Source organism: Dasypus novemcinctus, chromosome 1 (assembly GCF_030445035.2).
Source record: "Dasypus novemcinctus isolate mDasNov1 chromosome 1, mDasNov1.1.hap2, whole genome shotgun sequence".
In the NCBI taxonomy this organism is placed as follows: domain Eukaryota; kingdom Metazoa; phylum Chordata; class Mammalia; order Cingulata; family Dasypodidae; genus Dasypus; species Dasypus novemcinctus.
In genome coordinates, this window is record NC_080673.1 from 55,863,772 (window position 1) to 55,884,220 (window position 20,449).

Sequence of the window (20,449 nt, forward strand, 5' to 3'; positions counted from 1 at the left end):
AAGTGATTACTGAAGACATTCCATGAGTGTCCATGATAATATGGTTCATGCATGTGGCCTCCCAGTGGTCTAACCTGATTTACAGACAGCATTTTTAGAATCCAAAAGAGGGGCCAAACTACTCTCCTTTGAACAACCTTGTAGTCATTTGTCCAGACTGGCATTTTGAGGTTGTAATGAAAGTTCAATTATGTACATGTGTACCTATATATTCATTCATATGTATGTACTTTATAAAACCAATAAAGATACTTTTAAAACTGCAGCTTAAGAAGTTAGCATTAACTTCAAAAGAATTATCCAAAGGCATAATTTTATTTGTACTATCTAGATTAGTGATTTTTGAAATGATGCCTAAGCACTGAAACATCTCAGATGTTGGAAGACTATCAATACATAAAACAAGTAAAAGAGGACTGATTTTGTTAAAGTAGTAAGAATAAGGTAATCCTATAAATTGTCCACTTTCCATTCCAATTACCAGAGTACACAATTTGAAAGGCAATTATGAACTTCGCCACCAGATATCAAAGTGATTTCATAACTAATGCTGTTGATCAGAAAAGTTCAAGCTACTCTTTGGTGGTGGAAGCAGAAATCATTTGTCATGATTGAATGTCTGCATGTTTACCTATTCCATTTCTTATTGTGTGGCTGGTCAGAAATGTGACTGAACATGTGTGTACAGTAGGACAAGTGTTACTAGTTCTTTCTAAGACACGTTTATGGCCTGAGGGAATTTCGCCTCTAATTTCCATTTACCATGTACAAGTGGGTATATTCATTTTACATTTCCTGGTCTTAGCATAGAGCATAATTATTTTACATTCCATTGTCTTATTAGGTGTCTCAGGGCAAAGCAACGGGCTATTGTAATTTTATCTTTGTTGGTTTGGTGGCAATTGTCAGAAGTATAGCAGATATTTTATTCTAAAAGAGTGAACAATAGAGTTTATCTTGGCTATGTTTCTAGGAAGTTTTAATAATAATTAATCTTTCTCTACCCTATCCTTTTCAAATATCAATAAATATTTATTTGATTTTTCCATGTGGAATTATTTTTAGAATTGTGTATTATATTTTGGTCTCTTATATAACAAATAATTTTGTGCAAAATAAAGTTTAGTAGGGACCCATTTTAAGCATCATGTAAGCAAATTAGCTGAAAAAAGTCTTGACATAATGGGATCCATCATTCTTTTATTAGTTAGGATAATGCCAGAAACTACCACAAACAAACCACAATATTTCAATGGCTTTCAACAGTTCAAAGTCTACTGTCTAAGTCATGTCATACTATACTGTTGGTGTCCCTTGCTGGCTGGTGGGCTTTGTTCTACCTGTTGACTCTGTGAACCAGGCTCCTTTCACAATGTGGCTTTGCCACCCTACAGGTACTCTGCAACTAGCTGTCCATCGGGGGAAGAGGTTTGAGAAAGTAATCCACTTCTCTACAACTGTGGTGTTCAATTGATGTATCTGCTCATATTCTGTTGGCAAGCACTAATGACATTGCCCCACCTGTATATAAGAAAGTTTGGAAAATGTGTCCTTGGCCTGGGTAGCTGCTTCTTAAGAGCAATAAGGACAATATATACTTTCAGTGGGTACTTAGATCAGTCATAAATCTAAATCTCAGGACCTCTGCTATACAAATGGTTCTCTGAGATGCCTCATTAAATTAGTGTACTTAAGAACAAATCCTGAGGAAAATAATGAAAATTTTTACAGTATACCGTAAAACAATTTAAAAAAAATAAGAATTGAGAATTGTGTGAACTAATTTATTATTAAAAATACTTAATCTTCTTTGTTATTGAATTGCTAACATTTTATTTGAAACCATTTTTTTTTTTGCCTGTTTACTAGGTCTTATCTGCTACTATGTTTGTGTTTATTCATAATAAATATGGATAATTGTGATATATCTAGAGGGCATTCTAAATTTTTAGAAAATGAGATGCAGACAATAAAAATTCTTTGAGTTTGTAGGAAATGCACACGAATGAAAATTTACTCTAAAGCTACATTGTGCACATTTATTTTATTTAGTCATGGGTTTATTCTAAAAGTAAGGTCAAAATTAATGTATTTTAAGAGATGAAATGTTTATACTTATGTTTCTGATTGCTTATTGGTCCATGGCTCTGAGTTGGAAGCTTTCATTTTAGTTCATTTATCTGTGTGGTTTTGCTGTGCTTTCCTCTCCCTTATGCATTCGTGAGCCTCCATCAGCCCTAGGGTCTTTTAATCTGTGTCTGTTCCTCTCTTACATATCCCTACAGGTCTCTGTCTTCTCTTTTTGTTTATGGAGTTCTTCATCTGTGGACAATTAAGAATGGTGAGCTTTAGATTAGACATCAGTGGTATGGAAATTTAAAATTTAAAATTTAAAATAGAACACCCATAAACTTGCCATGGTAAGAAAGAAGCAGAGGGCAGCTGTTAATGCTTAAATTCAGTGGGACCCCTGTGAAGAGTTATGTGACAATATTCTCATCACTTCACTGTGCTCATCTTTTTTCTAGAAATTGCCATTAAGTTAAAATACAAACCACAGACCTTTATTGAATGTGTTCCTCCTGCTACACTTCTCTCCGGATGGCAACCCACCCATCCCCCCTAATTACTTGCTCTGTCTTCTCAAATTTGTTTCTTTTATACTGTTTTTAGTAGCCCATTACCTTCTTATGGTAGATAACTAGAGATATATTTAGAGCACTGAATGACAATAAGGCAAACTCACTGAAAACACAAAATAAATTCACATGGTACTAGTCATTTGTAGTCTAATCATATCAACTCTGGAAAAGTATCTAGAAGACTTGCATGAAAATCCATCCCTGCTAGAAATTTCAGAAGCTACATGGCCAGATAGGATGATTATATGTCAAGGTGTCTTTGCAGAGTCTGGTATGTGAGAGAGCTAGGGAAAGTATGGAAAAAGGCACAGAAGAAATATCACATGAATAAAACTGTAGAAATGGATTTTCTTAGAGATATACTTTAATTTTTTTCTCTACAACATGTCACTGAAATTTGTCTTTGAGATGTCACAGAAATAAAATTAACTACAGTGGTTAAAAAAAACAGGGAAATTCTACAATAAAACAAATTGGTGGATCACAAAGAGAAATAGAAGGTGCTTATATTATTTCTGGGTCAGGTATACAAAAACTTAGGGTTGCTACAGAGTCACTTTAAGTGTAAAATAAGTTAGGCTCTAAAATAACTAAAGATATTTAATATAATTATAAATCCTGTCTTTTGAGATAAATCACTATTGCCTTTCAATTATATCTGAACTACAAAGTCACACCAAACAAAAGTATTAAAAAGACCTTGGAAAATTCCTGATTTTCCTTTTTACTTTTGCATCTCATGTGTTTAGAGGTTTGCCATTTCGTTGCCTTTCTTAATGCCTTAATTTTTCCTCCCTTCCTTTTTCCTGAATGCCAAGTAGAGTGTTAAAATGGAAAATTTTAGATAGAATATGTGAAGCATCAGGGACTTCCATTAGATGGTTTCAGGAAACCCTAGAGTAGGCTTTAACAGAACTGTCATCATGCCCAGCCCCATGGCACAAAGACAATTTTAGATGTCCCAGATCCAGTGAGTTCTGTGATCCCCATTGTATGTATCTAGCTCAGAATATGACAGGGGACCTGTTTTGGTTCACTCAAATCTCAGAAGATTGTGTTCAAGTAATAAAACAATCTTGGATTATCTTAAATACAAGTAGATTACAGAGTTGCTCCTGTGGTCAAGATGTTTGAAATTGCTCCAACTTCAAGTTTCTTTGGCTCTAGAGAATCAAGCTAGATTTACTCGTTCTGTTTTCATTGCAAGGGTCTCTTTTTGCCAAAATGAAACACTAAGAACAGTGTTCATTTCTGATTCTCTGTCATAGTGTTACAAAGTATATACAGAAATTGCAACTCATGCAGCGTTATTTGCACGTTTATTTATGGTGACTATTTGCTGGATAGAAAAATATCCTCAGCTTAAAATGTATCACATTGTAACAATCAGCCTTCTGATATTTGTGTCACTTTCATAAAGTATTATAAGTGATTGTAAGCATGTAAGTACCCTAAGGACGTTTTTCTAGGAATTAAAAGTTGGTACAAGGGGAGCGGATGTGGCTCAAGTGGTGGAGCGCCTGCTTCCCATATGGGAGGTCCTGGGTTCAGCTCCCCATGCCTCCTAAAAACAAAAAAAGAAAGAACAAATAAACAAACAAACAACTCAGGGTAGCTGATGTGACTCAGCGGTTGAGTGCCAGCTTCCCATGTATGAAGTCCCAGGTTCAATCCCCGGCCCAGGTACCTCAAAAAAAAAAAAAAAAAAAACAACCAGAAAAAAAGAGGCACAAGGCAGCCATGTTCTCATGGTAGGCCTGCCTCATGTATAGGACTTAGAGCTGGAAAATCTGGGTTTCAAGTTCCAGCTCTACCTCTTATTATGTATATATCTTAGGGCACATCACTCAACCTTTCTGAGACTTGATTTCCTTTTTGAAAAATTGAGATATTGCCTCCTATTTCAAAGGGTTCTTGTAAATTTTGTTTGTTACTTGTTCTACACCATCTCATCCCACAAAGAATCTTTTTTAAAATACACATTTTTTGAAGATAAATGAAATATGTTTACCAGTGCTTTGTAGATTGTATAAATATAAGTCACTAACTACCACTACAGGTCCCATTTGGATCTCTGAGGAGGTCTATCCCTTTGAATGAAAGTACTTCTAAGTAGATATTCCAGAGACTTCCATTTAATAATTTCAATTGTAGCAAATATGTATCATGAATGATATAGACTGGTTATAGTTAGAATTTAAAATGGGCCTACAAGAAAGGCAGGCTAAACTAGACCTTTTAGATTGTAGGCCATTTTCCAAATAATAAAAATATCAGGCTCTCACAAGCTAGTAATTGCACATTAACTGAATATATATAATGACAAAAAATCTCTTAAGGATTAAGTAGTTCTTTTCAATAAATTTGTGTTTTGTTAATCATAGTAAACATGTGCAAGCATTTGAGAAAGAGTAATTTTTATTCAGCTTCAAGACAATGCTTTTTGCACTTAGGATTGATGGATACTTCTCAATAACACAGAGGCTTTCAAATTTCAGTGGTCCACCATCCATTCCTTTTATCATCATGTGCCATTTGCCTTAATCTTGGGTTACTAACTGTGCTTATCTGTGCTGTGCATCTAAAGCCTCCAGAAAGATTGCTCTGCCATGGCCTAATAGCTTTTATCAGTTCACCCAGTGGCTCTTACAGCTTTGATGCTTGAAATTCAGGAGTTAACCACGTGTGGCAAGCCCTTCTGAACACGTCAACTGCTCTTCTTTTATGATGACTGTTTATGCCACAGAACCTACCAGCCCCCTTCTCTTTTCCCTTCTGTCAAAGTGAAGTGGAAACTATGGACAGAAGCTGGTGGCAGTTCTGCCGTGCCCCTTTTAATTCTCGTGGCTTAGTTTTACCTAATTGGGCGGTATTTACTGGGTGTGCTGTGAATTGCAGAAGGGTTAGCCCCTGCCTCTCTTTCATTCTATAGTATAAGTTCATTTGATTATTTCTCCTAATATCTATATAGTATACTTGGTTTATAGTTGAAATTATTAATAATCTATTTTTGCTTACCTGAAAAGCCTACTTACATTCCCTGCTTTTCTGCAAGAAATTATTTTAGGAAATCGGTTAAGTGACCATTGGCTTTCTTTCAAATATTTAAATAATTCAACTTTGTTCTAAACACTGAAACTGTATGGAAAGCTTATATTTGATATTATACTTCTTGGTACACAGAAAAATGGAACACTTTTCCCTCTGCTTTATAGTATATGAAACTGCATTTTCAGTGAATACATAAGAAATGCATTCTTGGCAAAAGCTTTCCAATGGATGTTATACTCCACCACTATGATTTCCCTAAAATAAATAGTTGGCATTTAGAGATCCACAAACATAAGAGAGCTTATACCTTCGTGGTTAAATGCTCTGACTTCAAAGTAGGTCATATATGGAGCGAAGTTCGGGGTTTCCACTTACAAGCTGTATCTCCTTGGCCAGTTGTTTGAACTCTCCAAGACTCCATTTTCTCATTTATAAAATGGTGATGATGATGCCTTGCTCACAGTATTTTTCAAGGATAAAATGAGCCCAATATTTGAAGTACCTAATAAAATGCTGAGCACATAGCACTTACCAAATAAATAGCAGCAGCTGCTTCTATTTTGCTGTTGACACTCTGAGAAAGAAGGGAAACCTGGAAGGTTGGGTTTTCTGGGATCCTTTCTTCTAAGATCAACTTAGAAAACCAAACCAGAGAGAGAGAATCTCCAGGCAGGGAACAGCCAGGGAGGGCAGACATGGAAGACCTAGGAAGGGAGCTGGATTCTGCTTGGGAGGTCACACTCCTACACGCCACCCTGATTTCTCTGCATTTGGCATCATCGGGTGATATGACACTAGGCCCTGTCCCAAGCGGGTTACTTCACTCAATTTAACAATGCCCCCCGCTTTTCGTTCTGGAGTCTTTACAGCTCCTATCCTAATCCTGTGCTTGCTAGGATTAGAGAGTCAGCCTTTCTCGCCTTTTCTTTCTCTCTTCTATAGAAATAATTTAACACTCCATTTTGGGATATTATAAAAGCTGAAAGGATTTAAGTTTAAAATAAGACAGTGAGTGGTGGAAAAGCTGCACATACACCTTTATCTTCTCTTTCTCATCCTTTTGCATTTGGATACAGCCTTTATTTCAATGAAAGAGAATTCATCTTTAATTTGCTTTATGCCATTCACCCTTTGTATTTAGTTGGCCCACTGATTTCCTTTGCTTAAATTTAGCATTTATCAGTCTCACAACTAGCAATGCATGTTTTGGTATTAACAGAAAATTCCACAGGACCCTCTTCATACTGGGGAAAGGGAACATATGCTACTTTCAAATTAGGATGCCAGGATTTAGAGGTCAGTGTGTCCCCCATCAAGGTTTAAGGCTTTGGGGATCAGGGGGAAGTGTCAGGCTCCAGGCAGTATAATGAATGGCATTTGCTGACTGCCTAGGTTCGCCTCATCTCAACAGGGATACTGCTGTTCAGTTCAGCATAATATGGTGAGACTTAGTGGGCTAAACAGCCCCAGCTTGGGGAGTCAGGTAGGCTCTGCCTTTTTCTCCCTGTTTCTGAGCTGCATTTTCTTCTGGAAAGAAGGAAATTATATTGAGGACTTCATTATTGGCACCCAGCAGGGCAAGGCTCCATGAGGTCTGTAAAGCATTATGGCCAAAAGAAACTCTCAGCCTTCGTGCAGGGAGCTGAAGGTTTAAGTTGTCTGAACTGGAAGGAGTCTGAAGAGGTGATTATGTTAAGCAACTAATGTGTGTCAGTAACATGGAATCAAATTATTAGGGTCAGTAACTTCCTGGCTTTCCAGTGCCTTAAATGAAGACATAACATTGCATTTGTGCTGATTTACGCTGGGTACCGCGTGGTGCCACATAGTGTCAGCACTGTCCAGTCATCTGTACTTCACAGCATGTCACCTCTAATTTCATGGGATTATACGTACTGTTGCTTTTTTAGATACTCATGATCTTGAGCCATCTTTGAACTCACAGCAGGGCAGTACAAAGCCATTATTGTGAGCATGTCTGTGCTTTTTGTATCATGTAGAAAAATGTTATTACCTTCATTTAGAAAGGTAGATATATCCTGCTATCATGCTTCCAAAGATCTGCACTTATTTGTTAGCAAGGGAAGCTGCTGAAAGTGAAAACAGTGGATGTGAAAGACATTTTTGAGGACTAGTGTTAGAAGGGAATCAAAGCAGGCAGGTATCCTATAGGACAGTGCTTCTTATAATGTGGCCCCTGGCCAGCAGCATCAGAGTCCCCAAGGAACTTGTTAGAAATGCAAATCCTACTGCATCAGAAATTCCAACGTGGAGCTCAGCAATCTGTCTTTCACGTGCTTTGTAGGTGACCTGACGCAGACTAAAGCATATTTGAGCATGGGGATGGGGTAGATCTATAGGTTCTGGGGATATTGCAGTATGTAGGATAGTTGAGGCATTTGTCCCCATTGACCTTAGTAAATTACAAAGCCTGATGAAATGTTTATGCATACTCAACAGAGTCTACAATTATTGTAGATTCCATTGTATTCTTCATTGGAATTAATCTGGTATCTTGTTTGGCTTCAGAGAGTGACTAACAAAAGATGACTAATCAGTGATTCTTTTGTGCATTTCAGAAATATCCCCCTTGCAATATGTATATCCATGGCTGTTGTCACCATTGGCTATGTGCTAACAAATGTGGCCTACTTTACAACCATTAGCGCTGAGGAGCTATTGGTTTCAAATGCAGTGGCAGTGGTAAGTCCAAGCTGGGAAAATGCCAGCTTGAATTTAGGTTAATGAGTTGATGTAATATTATAGTCATTCATCCCAGCAGAAAGTGTTTTGAAATTCAGTAATCTTTTATTGACCTCAAAGATAATGAATACTTAAAAATATTAGAACTCCCATTTAACTGATTTGACTAAAGTCCTATATGAATTCTCTGTATGAATTATTTCAAGTAAGACATGTCCATTATATACATGCTTGGAAACCTGTCAAGGCCTGTTGAGTAGAAGCGTAACTCTTCTAATATTCTTTAAGGACAGGTAGGCAATTGTGCATCTGAATGTTCGTAATTTTTCAAATGATAACTTAAAATCCCATTTCTAAAGGGCAACTTTAGAATTTCCAGGTTTACCATACATATTTGTTTTTCCAAGTGTATTATTTTGAATACTGTCCTGGGATATTAAGAAGTTTGGGAAATACTGATTTATTCAAAGTTAAACAGATGTCATTGCTGTACCTCCCAGAATCTTAAAGATGCTAATGTTCATTTTAACACCCTGAGAGGTGTATACCAGAAATTTATAGCATTTTCCAACATTTCCTTGACTCAAGGATCCTCTTTCCCAAATATGATCATTTTATGGGAAATTTTTTCAAAGGAGCATATTTTTATTTTGCAAGAAAATTCAGCCTGCGAGAGAGCATACATTTGTGACCTCTTAACAATGACTGGTAAATAATTAGCTTTCCAACACTGGGTGTCAGTTCCTTTTAAAATAGTCAGAATTACATCATATCGGGAACATCCACAGGGAACAAATTATCTCATTTTGTGTGAACCTATATTCAAGTTCACTGTATGAGAAAGGACTTTGTTCACTGCTCAGAGTCCTACCAGACAATCAAATGTACAAAGCTTACTGAAGTCGGGTCAATTATCTCATCTTACTAGAAAAAGGGCAGCATTTCTTCCTTTGGGTCAAATGTGATCCATTATTTACATAGCATCAGTGTGTCAAGGACAACTAAGTAATACTTCATGTTTTGGAAAACATACATCTTTCGTGGAAATTCTCAGTGGTGCACATACTGTGGCATAATTGGAAATTTCAGATGCTGTGTTTTTCTTTTGCATTTTCTGTGGTTTGATACCCTTGGTTTTATGTCATGTCCTGGCCTTCTTACAGGAAACCACAGAGGGAATTGACAGATTGCCAAAAGGGAGGGAGTACTTAATAAAGAGAGATTTGGCTAGTGTGATTTTTCTGGGAAAAAGAATTTCAAAGCTGCTCACATAAATGCTATAAATGATTGTCATCAATTATTTTGCCACATGTTTCTGTTCTAACAGTGGGTTTGGTTATATTTGCTAGGATCAGTAATAGTTCTCTGTGTACATTTGTATTGATGTGATGAATGAAATGTGACTTTTCAGGTGAAAGAAAGGAGGTGTTATGCAGGAATTTTGTCTCCAAAAGTAAAACTTTCGAACTGAGCTCTTTCTACCTACCTACCAGATGTAGAGAAGACACGTAGATGATAAAGATTCAGTAAATGGGCCATTGCTTTTTTGAAAGTAAGAGAAGAAGGTGCCTATTTAGACCTTTGCCCATAGTGCTGCAACTAGCAATCCCATGGCGCCTGCTTTTGATTATTACCTACCGAGTTGATCTGACCCGAACCATAGAGTGGGATTGTAAAACACACACGTATCACCAAGCTAATAGAAAGTCATAGAGCGAGTTTGGCCTAAATTGTTTCATTTTATTCCACTTCCTGGCAAAGCATTAATTTGCTTCGTCCTGTCTTTCTCTAGACCTTTTCTGAGCGGCTACTGGGAAATTTCTCATTAGCAGTTCCGATCTTTGTTGCCCTCTCCTGCTTTGGCTCCATGAATGGTGGTGTGTTTGCTGTCTCCAGGTGAGTGAGTTCAAGTATTTTCAGCAAAGCATTTCAGTTTTTGAGATTGGATGTGATAAGGATAACTTTTAAAAGAAAAGACATAGTGCCTCCAGATCCATTGATTTTAAAGTGATATGCAAGATTGAAGGCTTTGCCCAAGTTTCACAGCATGTCTTAGTGTGCCCATTAGAGGGCACTCCTTGCCTACTCATCACCTACTCTGAAGTCAGGCATGTGGCTTTTTTTTTTTTTTAATAGTATGTCTACAGAGGCACATAGCTCCATTTTATTTCTGGCGATAAAATCTTTTGTTTTCTAAAGGTGGCAAGAAAAAAGTAAAGTAAGAGACACCAGAAATCATTACCCCACCATCTGTATCACTTTTCTTTTGTTTGATGCAACTGTCCCTTTTGTTTTAATATGAACCCCAATTGGATAAATATAAATGTTATGTATATATGCATGTGTCTGTATATACATATATTAGGATTGAGTTGACAACAGAAAGATATAATACTAGAAATCTAGAACTTAATTTACCATTAGCTATTTATATGTAGGGAGAGCTACACTGAGTGAGATATTTCTCTTGTTTCTCCCCAAAGAATAATTTAATGTGTTCACAGATTTTGTCAAATTCCAAGTCATATTTCTTGTGATGTTCTCTTACCTTATCTGAAAAATGAAACATAAGTAATCACCTAGGAAATGCCAGACAATTCGTGAAGGTTTTTCTCTTGGATTTCTGGATTTTGAAATGATCAATCGTGCAGTCAACTCCACCCACATTTCTCTCCCATCAGGTTATTCTATGTTGCGTCTCGAGAGGGTCACCTTCCAGAAATCCTCTCCATGATTCATGTCCGCAAGCACACTCCTCTGCCAGCTGTTATTGTTTTGGTAATGCATATTAACAAGTATATCTAGATATAACCGCCAACAATAGGGTAGCAAAGAGGAATTCAAACCAGCCTTTAGAGTCTTTACCTTCTCATTTATTGCTAAATAAGCTTTATGTGTATTGTGGTGGAAGCTGTGGACACAGAATGTTTCCCATCGCCACCCCCCTCCTTTCACTCTGTGTTTCTGATGCATATTTGATGATTTGGGACAATAACTACATCACAGCTCTTGCCTCCTTACCTAGGTTAACTGACCTGAGCTCCCCCTCCTCTCCTGGGTTTTCTACCCTGAGCTCCTCTTCCTCCTCCCATGGGCATTTTGACCTGGGCTGCACCTCCACACCTAGGTCTGCAAGAGTTAGGCGTGCCTTGCTGCCTGAGTTTAATGCCCTGAGCCCTGCCTCTCCAGGAGAGCAGGCCCAAATATGGAACATGCTCTGCCCAACAACCCCTGTGCTCTGACCCCGAGGAATCCACATACATCCATTGGGCAGAATGGGCTGCCTGCTCTGTGCTTACCTAGGAGGATTCCAGAAGCTCTGCTAACACTAACCAAAATCACACTCTCTGTCCGCCACTTTATAACCCATTACTTACCTGGTGTTGCTTCTTGATTCTAGACCCCCTTCTCCCTCCAAAGGGCTTCCTTTCCTATGACCCTGACCTGAGCTTTCTCTTTTCCACATTTTCCAAGTTCCAAGTTGCCTTTTTTTTTTTGCAAGCAAAAGAGCATTTAATAGGGAGCTTATGTGGTGATAGATCCAAGCCTGGTTGAGACCTAAATCTTCAGGGTGGTGGTGGGCAAGAGAGTGTGCTGTTTCTGAGGCTCAATCTGCTTGCTGGCTTGCTCTCTCGCCAAGTTGACTCTTATACAATGAATTGTTTAATAAATAAAATTAAAATGTTGGCTACATTTAAAAAAAAAAAAAAAAAAAAGAAAAATGGTTAGCTGGGATACTGCCATTGACAGGTCACAGAAAAGGATGTAGGGTGATAAGTCCCAGTTTTACTGAATTGAAAGTGGTACTAAAAGCTCCAGTCCCACACCTGCCAGACGTCTCATCACAGGGCCCTGATTATAAAACACATGAAAAAATTATTCAAAGAATCAATGAAATCCTAGACAGTGCAGCGATTCTGTGATTAAAAGTGAGACATTTGAGAGCAGCCCTTTAAAAGGAAGAAATAAAAGCATCAAAACTTAGATTTGAGCTGTGGAATTCTTTATGCTGAGAAAAGTGTTTGTGAAATGTGGAATACAAAAGGTGTAAAAGTCCTCAAATACCCATTGGCAATGTCATATTCATTTCTCCCTGCTATTTTGTAACATTTTTCTCAATTGGAATCTGCTATCAGGAGCACCATAGAATGTATTGAACCTCCACCCACCCCTCCCACATTTAATTTGTTTCGAAATGTTTCCTTGAAATTTCTTTTTAAAGTACCTGTGCTCTCTGTGTGGGATCTGGACATTACGGTTACTTGTGGGAACAGAATGTATGATTTGGTAAAGAGGGCTTTCATTTTAAGCCTCTCTATCAGTCATGCTGTCTTGGGCCTGTTCAGCTGCAGACTTGCTGTACTGATGACTGCACGTCATTCTTTCCATGTGGGTCATACATGGCAAGCACAAGAGGAGAGTTCGTGTGGAGGAAGAAAAGTTAGGTTTTTTTTCATTCAGGACCACAGGGTCACCTATCAGTACTTGTGTTTCATGAATGTGTATCACTTAGAACTCCTAAGAAAGCATTCACCGAGTTTTCTGTAAATTTTCCAATCAGGTGCACTTTTAATCTTTATCATTAGTTATTTACTAATCATCTCAGTCTCTGGATCTTTAGTTTTTGAGTCATTGATTTCCATTTCTTTTATTCTTTGAGAACACACTTCTATCAAATGCTAAAGGATCTGAAAACAAAACATCCACATACAATTCCACTGAATAGCGGGTAATGATGACGGCAAGCTCACACTTACCGATATGTTAAGGGATTGTAAAAGGAGAGTATAACAAAGAAGTTAGAGGAATCCAGGCTTTAATCATGATGATAGTTCATCAGTATGAGTGATCATTTGAAAAAGATAATGATCATGTATGGAGACGTTATTGTTTATCACCTGTGTTTTCATTTTCTCGCTTAATTCACCAAGCTTGTTTTTTCTCTCCCCCCACCCTCTAGCACCCTTTGACGATGATAATGCTCTTCTCTGGGGACCTCTACAGTCTTTTGAATTTTCTCAGTTTTGCCAGGTGGCTTTTTATTGGGCTGGCAGTTGCTGGGCTGATTTATCTTCGATACAAATGCCCAGATATGCATCGTCCTTTCAAGGTAACCTCATCATCTTGATGGGTTTACATAAATCTTTCTCCTAGTCCCTAGTCCTCTCTTTGTCATAACTTGATGATGGGGCGGTTGGGCAGAGGATCGCATCCTCTGGAATAAAATGTTTAACTCTAGCAGGTGGCAACTTTATAATGAATTTATTTTAGCTTGGAAAAAAATAACTCATCACATTTTTTATGTCACATACTAAACTTGGCATGCCACAATTTTGAAAAGAGATGGTATTAATGGATGTTTTCTCTGGTGATTTTTCATGAGTGTGTCCAAAAACTTGATGTGTTCCGAGTACGGAGTTCTTCTATCTATCTTTTTACTGAATAGCTATGGACAGCCATGCTGAAAAGGAATGAAGGTGATATGGAATTGTCACTAATTAGAACTAAAAAGGATGCTCTTTACAAAAAAGCCATTTTAAGTTTTCTTAAATGTTATGACTTATGATATTGCCCACGGTCTCCTTTTCTACATACACACTCTAAATGGAATAAAATATAAAGTGTACTGGGAAAGGGAGGATCTGTGAATCTGCCATTTAATAGGATGCCCAGTTTCCATTTTGGGAGGTCTGAGGTTATCCTTCTCATCTGCTTCACCTTTGAACCTTCATGGGGTTGATTTGACCGCACCATTTATTTGCTTTTAAGAAATAACACAGATAACGTTGTCAGTCATGCTGTCAGAATTTGTTTCTAATTATATTCATTGCCTAATGCTGGCAACATTTTTTTAGCAGTCAAATAGGAGTCGGTTTATTTTATTCCTGTCAGTTCTTATTGTGAATCTCCAACACAAAATCAATGTGCACTGAAAAGCTTTAACATGTAACAAGCAGTCCATGCTCTTCACTCCACATTTAAGTGGATTCTAATCATAATTATCAAAGAGCCAACCTTTTACAATCAAAAACGTAAATCACAATGGTACTTAGCTAGTAAAAGAATTCAAACAGAACACTTCTACAGAAAACCCTTTATAAAATCTTTAGATTTTATAGTATTCCAAGATTTAAAAATAATGTAAGGGAACAATTCTAATACAGTCTCTGTGCCTCATGCAAGGTGAATTTGCTTCTAAGGTAAAATCAGATGGTGTCATCATGTCACCTGATGACATGGCTACAGTGTATCACTTGACTACATTTCTGAAGTGCTCTTCTTAAACCCACCCTCTGTCCTTTGAACTACGTGGAAATGATTTTGTTGTTGTTCTGTGCTGTTTTTCAGGTGCCGCTGTTCATCCCAGCTTTGTTTTCCTTCACATGTATCTTCATGGTTGCTCTTTCCCTTTATTCGGATCCTTTTAGTACAGGGATCGGCTTTGTCATCACTCTGACTGGGGTCCCTGCATACTATCTCTTTATTATATGGGACAAGAAACCAAAGTGGTTTAGAAGAATGTCAGGTAAGACTATTTAAGCAGTTTTAGGGCTTTTTGAGACTGTTGTAAAAATTAATAGATGTATACATATATCACATGTACATCTTAAAATTTAGAAAAATACAGTTAGTACAATTGTTAGTTTGAATGCATCACATTTCACTTGGAATTGGGAGAAGAACAAGAAGGAAGCATGTTTAGGGTATAGCACTAAAGCCTTATCAGGATATTAATTTTGGCCTTCCAACAACTTCTTAAAAGAACAACTCTTTTAAATATAATTTTATCAGCACTTTTATAGCAACCTAATGGCACTTTCGAATCCCTTAGTAGCCTAGCTTTTAAAATTCTGGGTTGAATGTAATTCAGTGATTGTAGATCATAATATATAACTTGATGAGTGACATGAGATTGGGTGGGGAGTTAGACAGAGGTCAGCTAAGGTCTAAAATATCATGATTATAACACCCTAAAAGAGCTGAATCACAGAAGGTTCATAACAGCAAGAATAAGGAGAAAAATAAGCTCACATTTCTATATATTAGTACATATATGGCCTTATTTAATCTTTATAACAATTTGTTTAGAAAGAAATACTAAACCTATTTTATAGATTTGGAGTTGCAGCATGGCAGAATTCATGTAAATTACTCCCAGTCACACAGTTGGAATCAAACTCAGGCAGTTTTGTATTTTAGAGAAATCACTTGAGGGCAAAGAAGATGAATTAAAGAGTGCCGAGGCTGAAGACTGAGAATTGAGTTTGGTGGTTACCATAGAATCTTGGCAAGAATGAAAAGAGGGTCTAAATGCAAGCAGTATCTGCAAGGTCCAAGAGAAAGTGAAAAATATTGAAGGAACTCCAACAGGAACTGGTGATTAGTTAAGGTGGGATAGGGAAAAATATAGAATATCAGTAGGTAAGAGGCTGTAGGAACAGCCTCTGTTGAAATTCTAGCTCTCTGTCGGGAGCTCTGCTGAGTCCTCTCCTTCAATCCTCAACAAAATCATTGTGTGAAGTGGTGTTATTCACATACACAGATGAGGAAATCAGGGAGAAGGGAGAAGGGGCATTTATTTTTGAGGGTACTGATTTTAAACCGTAGAGCTAGGATTTGAACCCATGCCACTGGACTTCAAAGTCCAAGTTCTTTCTATACTGGTTATCTGGTAGAAGAGAAAGGGAAGGTGAAAATTACAGCTGAAGGAGCAAATAGGTTCTTGCTGATGAGTTTAGAATGCAACTTTTGTTCTCCTTTTTAAAATTCACTGAGTTTACCATAATTCATTGTAGAAAGCCCAGTAAAAATTTCAGGGATATTTCTGGTAAAACGACTAATAAATAATATTAGTGTTACTAAAAAATTACTTGATATACATATTGAATCTCTAGAGGACTACAAAAGCTCATTTGGAAGCAAGTCATTTGAAACAGTTTTGCAATTACTCTTTATTAGCTTTTAATTGGTATTTGGTATCTTTAGACCTGATATTACTATTCATACCTGTATTTTGTTTTCTCCCTGGCAATATTATTTCCCAAAGAAGAGTTACTATACAGGCATAGGTTCTTTAGGGCTATAACAGGTAAAGTGGTTGCCTAAATTTGTTCCATCTCTTTTCTCATTATATCACTAATTTTCTATAGAATATTTTTGTTAAGTTTTCTCTGTTTTAGGCCCTAAAAATCAAACCTTTTCTGAAAAAAAAAGTCTCATTAAACTATATTTATCATTAGAATGGGTTTACTTATTACCAAGGTTTAGGACAGTTTAACGCTTACTTTGAGATCTGCATCTATTGTCAATCCTTGCTAGGGACAGTTAACCCAAGAGAATTTAGGAATAAAGAGCTGAGAGCCCTAAATTTGTACCAGAAGGAGAATGGAACATAAGGAAAAGTTAAATTCTTTATTCTTTCACACTCAGTAGGCATTTTGTTTTCTCCTTTTGCTAACATCATGTATTTGGTACCATTTCTTCATCAGTACATAGCAACTAGCCATTTTCATGCTTGATCCTCCTTTCATGTTTTTCCATTGCTCATGTAATTTTAAGTTTCTTTGGTATTTTTCTGTCTCTAATGATGTTCTGTACATCTATATGGCCTCCAAATTTAGCGTTAGCCATTTGTGAAACTAGCAGCAATTTAGTAGTCCCATAATGGTTATTTGGTTCTCAAAAATGCCATTAAGTCTTACCAGGGAGCATGGTAATTCTGCCTTTAAAGTGCGATCATTGTAACTCTTTATCTTTATAGCTGCCTTACAAGTGACTAGAAGAAAGCGACAATCCTCTGTAATTTTGTTTGATTTTCCTCTTAGGCAGCATTCTTGTAGTAAAACAAAGAAAATTCATAATATTTATTACTGCAATAGCAAGTATTTTCTTAGCCTTTGGCCAAAACAAAACATTTACACACACAGACACAAGAAACAACAGCCCCCATGGAGTACGGAGCTACCAACCCTTCTTTCATCTCCTCCAAACCACTACCTGTTTCTAGGAAAGAACTCAGTGTGCACACGGAGGCCGAGAGAGCCTTTGCTCGGAGGACTTTGTTCAGGGATTTCACATCATATTGTTTTGTTTAACCTTCATATTGTCATTTGTTTTTGCCTTAGCATACATGAGCTGTTAGCCATTTGAAAATGATACTCTATCAAAATATACCTTACCTAGGGTGCTTCTTTGAAGAAGAAGAGGTTACTAGAAAGCATTTGGGAGATGGTGAAAGCTGTTAGTACCGGTAGCCAGGGAATGTTCAGAACCTGAGGATCTGAGATTTTCCAAGATTTGATAAATTTCTCTGGCCACTGGATGCCAGTATTGAACCACATTCTGTTTGATAGTGTTCCTAGGGCAAAAGAATATGTGGTCTTAAGGGAACAGGCAGATACACAGGAAGCTTTTTCCTGCCATCTGTGACAGAGTGGTTAATTCTTCTGGTTATTTATTTAATTAGTTATTTTTAGAAACATGAGCTTCTTATGGAAGGAAAAGGGTCAGATACCCTGGTGACCTATTCAAATACGCAGAAGTAGCAAGACGTGGCAAACCTCAGCCTGGGCTTACAGCAGCCGTTTGATTTGGCTGCTTGTATTTATCAGCCAAACGCTGTCACAGCATAGAGCAAGTGGGGCGACTGTAAGTTGGTCCCTTTTCCTCAGGGTGAGATACAGCAGACAGCATTATTTAAACAAAATCTTTGATTATAAAAGTAATGCTGGACAATGCCAGCAGAATGGCTATAATCCATCTTTGTGGACAGTGACTTTGCAAACTCCATAGGCCTAAAAGCATATCTGCATCCAGTGTATCAAGTGCATGGGACAGATTTTCATGAAGCTCTGCAGTGCAACATTTTCAATTCAGTAAGTGTAAATACATTTGTTAGGGGTCTAAATGAGATAATGCATATGAAAAAGTTTTGAGGCCTTAAAAAACATACACATTATTATTATTTTTGTTATGTCTTCCGGGGAAGTTTGGCTTTGCACGATCTCACAAAAGAATTCAATTTTTGCTACAGTTCCCACACTTGTACCAGGTGTGGCTGGGAAAATCAGCTCGTACAAGGTCAGTTCTTGTTTCAGCTTATTTCAGGAACAACTATTGAACATGAAAAGTGAAGCTAAAAATACCAAAATTGCTATTTGGTCTTGTAGTTTGCAACTATTGAAAGCATCCAAAGCAGACTCATCGACTCAACTTTATCTATTCAAATAACAGTATCATGGGATTGATTATCCAAAAAGCCTTATGTGAACATGAATGTAGACATGGCAGTTGAATACCAGCCACATGCACTGCAGACTTTCCCAGGCTGGAAAGCAGTAGCCTCAGAGGATTATTTGGCTCTGTTGAGCATACCCTTCTATCTGACCCCACTGCTATAGATTTCCTACAAGGAAATTCTGTGTGGCTCCAGCAGGTGCAGCCCAAATCAGTCCTTATGAGGAAATCTCCATTAGGATGAAAAGTATTCAAACCTTTAGATCCCAAGAGAGCATCATAAAGCCACAGGTTAGATTGCCTTCAGGGCTGATTGAACAGGGACAAGGAGCTGGTTGTGCAGAAGGCAGAAAGGAGATTCTTTGGCCCCGTAAGTACTGCTGAATCTCAGAGGTTCAGAGTGAGCTTTCAGGGAGGAGAAAAAATTTTGGAAAGCAGCAGGATCTAAGTTGCTCTCTGTTTGGAACCTATACAGTGACATGATGTGGTGAAGCACCATGTCTAAGAAAGCAAAGGGCATGGGTTCTAGAGTACAAATAAAACAAAACAAAACAATAAAACACTTTTGGAAATGGCCTTAATTGTGAGCATGGAAGAGCAGATATTTTGTAAGAAAGCAGTTGTAGAGATTAATTTGGGAGGCTGTGATAGGACTACTCCAGGGCAGAAGGGCTGGAGAGAATGTCTTTCACCCCACTGCATTTCATTTTCGACCATTGCAGGCTACTTTTATGGGATAATTTTACCATTTCCCCTTTCCATAAACATGGGCTTTAATTACTCTGGAGTGCTCCCATATGGTGCATATCCATATCAATGTAAAATGGCATGTGATAATATATTTATTTATGAAACACATACACAGATCTTGGCCAGATGAGGGAGCCATCTCATCGAGGGGTGGGGTGGGGGAATAAAAATTTAGAAAAATTAAAAATTAAAGAAATCCAGTGTGCTGCGATAAACCACTTGTGGAACACTATTATAAAGCTAAGGATAAAGAAATATGCCCTTTTGTAGCATTAACTATTGCTTGGAAGGAGCTAGTATTGGTGACAAGTCATTTGCATCCAGATGAGAGATGATCAAGTATGAAACTGTCATGAGGATAGGCTCTTGAGTGCTCCAGGGCCAGTGGAAGTTTGATGAGGTTCCACAGGGACTGACTACAAAGGTAAAAGATGAATAAGAAAGAGCATCCTTGGAAGCCAGGATCAGCTGAGATGAAATGACCTTAGAACCCATCTAATCCAGGGTTTTCACACTTTATTGTGGATCAACATCTCAGATAGATGCCCTGTCCTTCAGTTTCTGATTCAGTTTGTCTAGGGTGGGGCCTGAAAAGCATTTCTAATATCTCAGGTGATGCTAATATTGTTGATCTGGGGACCACACTTGGAGAACCACTTATAGTCCAAGGCCCTCATTCTACAGATGAGGCCCTGAGGGATAAGATGATTTGCTTAATAATATACCACATGTTAGGAACTGAAACATGTTCTGGTTCTGCTCCCGATTCTTCTGAGGAATTGGTTTTGATCTTATGTATGCAAAAACAACAAACTTTTAACAGAATATAAATTACATTTTGGAAAATTTATTTATATATTGGCCCTGATTGTCTCAAAATATTTTCAACCTTCTGGTTCATGAATAAAAGTCCTTATCTGAATACAAAATGTTAATGCATTCTTGCCGAGAAGCCATCATGGGAAGTTATGGAAGTGACAAATAAATTAATTGAGCATGATAGGATTTTAATGAAGTAAATAATTCTTGAAAGTGCTCTGTGAAATTGACAGTTGTGTGTTTTCAAT

General features: G+C 37.5%; 1 protein-coding gene across 1 annotated transcript in view; it reads left to right on the plus strand.

Annotated features, from left to right (window-relative positions):
- The window catches only part of SLC7A11 (solute carrier family 7 member 11), a 70,912-nt gene that overhangs the window by 43,224 nt on the left and 7,239 nt on the right, over window positions 1-20,449 (plus strand). The window contains exons 8-12 of the mRNA XM_004471969.3: window positions 8,273-8,396; window positions 10,189-10,292; window positions 11,078-11,174; window positions 13,357-13,506; window positions 14,745-14,922. Of these exons, the coding sequence (XP_004472026.1) occupies window positions 8,273-8,396; window positions 10,189-10,292; window positions 11,078-11,174; window positions 13,357-13,506; window positions 14,745-14,922 (653 nt within the window). The remainder of the gene's footprint in view (window positions 1-8,272; window positions 8,397-10,188; window positions 10,293-11,077; window positions 11,175-13,356; window positions 13,507-14,744; window positions 14,923-20,449) is intronic.